At 39.5% G+C, this 7,500-nt stretch overlaps 1 protein-coding gene across 1 annotated transcript in view; it reads right to left on the bottom strand.

Annotated features, from left to right (window-relative positions):
* Positions 1–7,500, bottom strand: part of LOC146482818 (uncharacterized) — a 410,856-nt gene that overhangs the window by 6,578 nt on the left and 396,778 nt on the right. The window contains exons 9-12 of the mRNA XM_085106651.1: positions 5,343–5,414; positions 2,869–2,943; positions 1,945–2,019; positions 1,654–1,838 (exon numbers count right to left, since the gene is read on the bottom strand). Coding sequence (XP_084962777.1) covers positions 1,654–1,838; positions 1,945–2,019; positions 2,869–2,939 — 331 coding nt within the window. The 5' untranslated portion in view covers positions 2,940–2,943; positions 5,343–5,414. The remainder of the gene's footprint in view (positions 1–1,653; positions 1,839–1,944; positions 2,020–2,868; positions 2,944–5,342; positions 5,415–7,500) is intronic.

Genomic DNA, 7,500 nt, shown 5'->3' with positions numbered 1-7,500 from the left:
GGTAGGATCACCCTCCTAGTCGGCCCAACTTTTCTCCATACATGCATTTTTCAGAAATAATAAAGCTTCAATTTGGAAACAAATGTCTATAACTTCGAACTTGATAATGGCATTTTACGACTCCGAAACGTTGTTCGTTTTTATCGTTTCTTTTCACTTGCCTTTAGAATTATTGTTGATTAATTATCTAAAAAAAAAAAAAAATGCGTGGTTACCCCCAATTAATTTTTTGGGATTCCAATAGTCATTGGAAATTTCTTCTTTTTCTGTATAGTCATAAACTGCGCAAAAATAACTTTGTATTATAATTAGAAGGCACCATCTTTAAGGTAGCATTAGACTTGATAGAAACAGGTGCTATTTCAGTAATACTTTGGACGCCCTTTAACACAGTTGAAAAAACATGTAAGGATTATATTTTGAGTCTGAACTTCAATGCCAATGGTGTATCTGTTTCTGTTAAGGCTAAAGTAAAGCAAACTAGAGTAAACTAAATTAAAAAAAAAAGGAAGTAGAACTCATTTGTGTTCACTAGATACCAACCGATCTTTGTTTCATGAAGATATGTGAATTTTGCAAAAAATAAACTGGATCTTCTAATAGCTCATTTTTTATTTAACGACACCTTTTCTGCGGCATTAAAAATGAGAGTTTATTCTCTCAATGTTTCAACCAAAAAAAAATAGATTCAACTGAAGGGGATCCTCGGCTTCAATCAATAGCTGCTAACCTAACACCATGAAATTCGTAAGCAATCCTTAGCTCCTTAACAAACTTAACATCACTCTTATCAGTACTACCACATGTGCAGTTGGTAGCGGCCGAGAAGTCGGTTGATCTGTTTTCTTTCTGTGATTAGCGGCAAACTATGATACCCAGTTAAACATGCTTTTATTCTTAAATAGAATCTGTGAATTATCCACGGTATTTAGTTTTCATCATGCGCGGACATAAAAGTTCTAATATCTTTAATGTAAGCGCGCTCGCGCGGTGTTGATTTCTACTTCGATCCCACACGATAAACCAATTTTCTTCCCTTTTCAAGGAGGTACGTGAGAACGCCTTTTTGGAATTCGAGAGTACCTTACTCTCCTTTATTTTCGCGGGACTTAAATTTCGCGAACATTTTCTCGGCACATTTCGCGAATCTTTAATTTCGCGATCGCAGAGAAAAATTATGTTTGTGGGGAATTTAATTTCGCGAAATTAGCGATTAAGTGACTTCATTTTTTCTTTTCTTACAAAAATTGTACGTTAATCAACAAGCGAAACAGAACCAATATGCTGTCCCTTAGCGGCAGCTGTATTCACCTAAAAGTCAGTCTTCCAGTAATAAAAATAAGTCTTCTTGTTCTTCCGAGTCATTATCGAGTATCGAGAGTATCGTTACTGATGAAAACTATCGTCGATCCCCATTGATTCAGGGAGGTCTGGAAATTCCTGTTGAGGTGATATGTGAAATGGACGACACACCAAGGAACAGGACAATAATGCGCCCCCTTTTCGACCCAGAAAATTAAATAAGTACCCCTGGCGCTAATTCAAGCATTTACGGTACTTGAGGGGACGTCAGAACACAGAAAATAGTCCGATCAAGATAGGGCTTACGTGATATTTTACAAAAACAAAGGATAGCCGCTTGAAAGGACTCACCCGCTGGGCACTCCAGGCAGATAAGGTTGCCCGGCTTCAAAAACGTGCCAGTTGAACATGGAAGGAGTCTGAAGTCTCCAAGTGATGTATTTGCAAACCCAGCAGCCAAAAAAGCCGGTTTCACCGAGTGCCCCCGTGGATCCTTAGAGAGGTTGATGTCCTCTGATTCGTCTTCTCCTAAGCCACTTCATTGCAAGTTGCAAGAAACAGAAATGAATAATAAAATACTTAGCTTATGAATCTAGGAATTGCTCAATAACATATTCAGAAAATAATTAGTTGAACACTTACAGCTGGATTTTGCAGCGTTCTCTGTCATTCGCATCTATGAATTTCATTGAACCTATCTCTCCATTTTTAACGCTTCTGCAGAAGGTACAAAATATTTGCTCTTAATCGGGTTGACTGAACCATTAATGCAAAAAAAAAAGGAGCAACGTTGATTTCAAGGAAATATATTTTTCTAATATGTCGAAATGTGCAGCCTTTCTTCTTAAGCGTATTTTTGAATATGACCCTATGGCAAATGACGATACAATTTACAGCAGTTGTAATTATACAATTTGCACGTTTGCATATTTGCATTTTTGTTTTAGCGGTAGCAAAATAAAATGTTTAAACTACAACATACTGGAAAGGTTTATTTTGCGTTAACGATTTTGACATTGTGCATTTTATATATTTCTTATTCTACCAGACTACCAGTTTTGTGATATCCTATCACATTTATTCTCTCGTCCCTTTTTACCTGTTCAATGTCTCCCTTCTATTCTCAATAACTCCTGTTTTTTTCTCTATTTCTCTCTCTTCTTTTTCATTCTTTCTTTATCTTTCCTTCCGTTTCGATTCCGTATTACCTTCCACTTTATTTCTCCCTCCCCCTTCTGCCCATTATTTTTTTTTTCTATTTGCAGTGGTCTTTCCCAAGTGAATACAAGAGAAACAGCCAAGATCAACTCGTTAGCAGTTTGATATAAGATGATCAATAAACGCGTTCGTGTTATCCGTTCTCCAGTCCAAGGTGGCTCCTTTCAGATGATATTGTCCCTTCCACCTTATACATGTTCTCTTTCAATCTGTATCAATTGTCTGAATCGAAGCGGCCGTCAGATATCCATAGGTTAAGAAGTGCGGGTAAGACCGGTATAAATAGAACACCGTACCGTTTAAACACGGAAGAGTTTTTTTTTTTTTTTTTTTTTTTTTGATACTCACATTTCTGTGGCTAGCTTGGATGCCCCACTGAGAGATTTTGAGGTAACGGTTTTCAAATTTGTCCGTATCATGTATCTAACGACAAGAAACAAAAATTATATCGCCACATTTGCCTGTTAGACCAGCCTAATGTCAAACGTGAGCTCTGTGGTAAGTCCCATACAAACGAGGAGCGCAGAGTATAAAAACACACAACTGTGTTGGATGAATCTGGCCACGGATGTGGCAGGTTTAATTGCATTAAGGCTAAAGCTGACAACACCGCAATAAGTGTAAACGGTTAAACTTAATTAACAAACGAGGGACGAAAAACAACGCCACTAATATATATTGACTAGTAGATAAAGAAACAGTAATAACCCCGTCGGCTGGCGAAAGGGGAGGGGGCGGGAAAAAACTTGTCTCTTGACATAAACACTCTGATGGCAAGGAAAGGAAGGACTCTTTTAACAAGGAATCCCGACTATAAACCTAGTCGGAACCACTCTAACACATCATTGGTTAGACTTTACGCAATCTTGGTACCTCGCACCGATGACCTTAAAGGGTTATCACGTGGGCATCATGTCGCAACATAAATAACATTATGGGTTCCATAATGTTTGGTTGTATCTTTGCTCGTGGTTCTCTTTTTATCTGTTGTGCTATTTGATACCATTCACAAGAGTAACGGGTTTATGACGAATCTTTTCAATCGAGAAACTTTGAATATTTGTTTTGATAATTGCTAAGGACAACTTTCTTATCAAAAACTCTCACGGTTGACCCGCAATATCATCCGAGCGCACAGGTGGCTTCGTTATAAAACGAGACGTAAAGTAAAACAAAAGAAGACAAATGCTAAAGTTTCGGTCGCTAATTGACCGGTTAGTAGATTGGCGTCGGAATCCTTTTAGAGAACTAGAAAAATTGAATTTAACGTCAAATACTCGAAACGCAGTTTTCTTTGGGGCGACCTGCACAGTTTAAAAGGGCCTGAAATGGTTGGTTGAGAGGGCAAAAGAACGAACAACAGAACAATGCTCCCAACCGTAAAAAAGTAAAAAAATAAATTAATTATTAAAAAAAAAAAATAATGTATCTGTGGGTTATTGGGGTCCAGTGAAAATGGAGCTTTTGAAAGGTGAAAGTCCGTTGTTTTCTTTTCCTTTACCTTTAAGTTTTTTTTAGGGGGAATTCAAAGGCATATTTGTGTACCTTTAACACGGACCCGCACTATGAAAGAAACCCATGGCCTGGCCAAGTCGCCAGTCATTCCATTACATAATAACTGAATTTGAAATTCGTATGCCGCGTATTTGGTTCGTGAATAAAGCTAGAGATTTCCTAATTTGTTTTTGTGGCTCAATTGCAATATACCTTGACCAAAATATTATTTTAAGGGCTCAGGTGATTATTTAAACACAACTTTGCTTTTATTTCTTGACATACCAATTCCACAATGTTTACTTCCTACTTGCTCACTATGACCGCCATCCCTAATATGGCGGCGTTGAAGCGGTGACTGTGTGACAAAAGTGGGAGCAGCTATCTCTTTTATAGTCACTGTGCGGGTCCTTGTTTAAGGAACGAACACCCGTTCGGAATCTTTAGCTTAATTGTTAACTATTAGAAACTGTTTGGAAAAAAAAAAAATCTCATCCGATGATTTCACGAGCGACTGTTGCTCTTCCCAAAATGGCATCCTCCCTTATTTAGCACTTTAACCGCCGACCTTGTGATGTCCCTTCAATACTAAAGGAATTACACTTTGCATCTTTTAAAGGTTTGTTGCGACCATAACCACTATTTTGCTTTTATTATAATTTGAGCCGAACCTCTGGAGCCACATGATTAAGTTTTTCTTCTCCAAAAAGGGCCTTTGGGTGCCCAGGGACAAGTGAGATTTGTGAGTGGAATTTAGGGTTAACTTATTGTCTCATTTTCGTTGGACCATGAGCAGGGAAAGTTGGAAACATGCATAATTTCAGTCAAGGCAGCCCAGTCTCAGTATCTCAACGTGACGTTGTCGTTGTACCTCGGTGTGGTTTGGAAGGGATTTGTGGCCGTTTTAAGCGAATTTTATTATGGTGTGAGTCAATACAGAAGAATGAGGAAGGCCGAGGACTCGCTCACTTCTGACGTCTCAAAAAGCGCGTCGCATCACAAAATTAACACAAGAATTGCTATAAAAACACGTCATTCATTAGCCCTTCAATTTCCCCATAACATTACTGCGATCTTATAATAAGAACTTCTGAATAATATTCGGTTGATGGCTTCGCCAGCGTTAATTCGGCTTTATTGGTAGAAGCCGCCGCTGGAGATACTCTCCTTGGTCAGTTCAAGTCACCAGTCACGCGCCAACAACAGAAATTACCACAGGGAGAAGCTCTTTTTTTTGTCATGAGTCACAACACACCCGGTAGTATTAAGAGCATGCTTTAACTGCGGGAAGCGTTAACGGAATTGAATATTTTCCAATATATACTCACATTAAGAGAACTTGTTGTGACAAAACAAATGCGCGAGATCCAATGGAATGTATAGGATTATCTGACAGCAATCTGAAGAGTGAAAGAAAATTTATTGCGCCAGTTGGTAGCTTGTTTAATTACCTTAATTATCGAATTGTCTCCGGATAAAGGTACTATGTAGCAGTTGGTGACAGTGAACTGAGCATTTGGACTTCAAGTTTCTGTATTTCAGGTGCCAAGTGATGGGGAAATCAATTTCTACTCTAAACTTTGCCATCCTGAAGACCGCAAACCTGTCTTTCCGTCACCAATCGCGGGCCCCGATCCGTTTACTTACATGTAGGAATAGTTTATGATACCGACATTATTTCAGTGGGTTTTGTAGCTCAACAACCCCCTGTCCCTCCTCCACGGTCTATCAGATCTTTTTAAACTGCGGGTAGAAGCTACTTTGCACTGAACGTTTCGAACATATGAATAAATGCTACTGCTGTCGTTTCCTCTGGCGAGTTATGGGGCCCCTGTCTTGGCCTTAAGAGCATGTCCATGAGAGGACCAGGCAGTACGTGGTGATACATGCCATCTCACCGATTTCAATAAAACTTGGCCAGATTGAAGGGCCTACCTGATAACTTCAAAAGCCAAAGTGGTTTGATATTTGGAATTATCCGGGGGGAGTTAGACCACCCCCCTGCTTTTTTACAAAAATTCCCATAAAAATTACTCTAAAATAGGGTAAAGTGAGGGGCTCCTTAAGCTTGTAGAATTTCACCAATTCTATTGTGACTCCACATGAGCATAAGTACATCCTTCATGAGTTATGTGCAGGAGTCTCAGATTATTTGAATAATTACCTGTCAATCAATGCAAGTTAATAATTAACTAGGTAAAATAGCATAGCAAAGTATGGTGATTTTGTGGCCAAATATCTTCAATGGCAAAATTCCCCCCAAAAAGATACAACTATCACGGTTCAGTTCTACCTTTGGCCTAACCAAATCAATAAAAAGCGCGTATGACAAGCTCAAACCCTGCACATCTTGCACGAGATTTTGGTTTAATACATAACAATTATTCCATGAGACCGCGTTGGATATTAAGTGGTAAATAACCAACGAGCGCGTAGCGCGAGTTGGTTATGATCACTTCATATCCAACAAGGTCGAATGGAATAATTGTTTTAGTATATTCTCAAATCGGGTGTTTGCCGCCGATTTTTATTTTAACAATTTTACAAAGCGGTCAAAAGAGCATACAACTTCCGGTCACACGCGCGCCGTGGTCACCTGATTATTACATCATTGGATGAGCTGAATGAAATTTAACAGCTACACAAACGACAAACTGTGGTCAACTTTTAACGAAAATCAACCTTGAAATATTCAACCGTTCAAATGCAAGGGAAAAAGACGGCTTCGGAAGCTTTCAAGTGATTGAATAGTGTTCAAAGGTCAGGAAGATTTTCCTAATTCTCCGGCTCCGTAATAGTTGTGAACTTGGACATTGCAGTTGAAGAAAACCTGCGGAAAGCTTCTTCGCTCGCTTTGCCGAACCTTGGTATTTACGAACTAATTTTGGACTGAAACTGTCCCTTCACTTTGAGGTTGCCGTTCTTGCTGGCCATGGCATTCATTTTCTTTCTCAGCTGCAGAGATACCAGTACATGGGGAAGCTTCAGAGGCTCCGGCTGAGACAAAATCACTGAGAACGAGTGACATCTTCTTCTGCTGTTCTATGGATGAGCGCTTATTAACTCAAAATACTCGACACCTTGTGGCGTTGTTCTTAGGGAGAGCATTCCAGGGTTCAACTGCCGCAGATTTTTTCTTCCTCGTCGTCCGAAAAAAAGGGTGAGATAAAACCATGCCGTTCTCTGCAGTTTGGCTGGATTTTGACTGTCGGCCGGCCCAAGTTCGCCGCTTTCAAAGAGCCTCTGGATTTGATCTTTTGACACTGCTTTCTTGTAAACAATTCCAGCTATTTTACCCGTCTTTCTGAGATCCTTTACAAAGGCATCGAAAATTTTATTGCCTTCGGTAAACACAGCGTCGGAGATGATAGAAAAAGACTTGTTGTTTGGTGGCGAGCGAAGAATGCGGCGATCTATGGCGGCTCGAATGGACTTCATGGATGTGTTTTTGTAATACGTGCCGTCTTTCTTCCTTGCGGAGGTGTA

This window comes from Pavona decussata, unplaced genomic scaffold (assembly GCF_977016875.1).
Source record: "Pavona decussata unplaced genomic scaffold, jaPavDecu1.1 SCAFFOLD_42, whole genome shotgun sequence".
Classification (NCBI taxonomy): domain Eukaryota; kingdom Metazoa; phylum Cnidaria; class Anthozoa; order Scleractinia; family Agariciidae; genus Pavona; species Pavona decussata.
The sequence above is the reverse complement of the archived record's forward strand: the minus strand, read 5'-3'. Positions and strand labels throughout refer to the sequence as shown.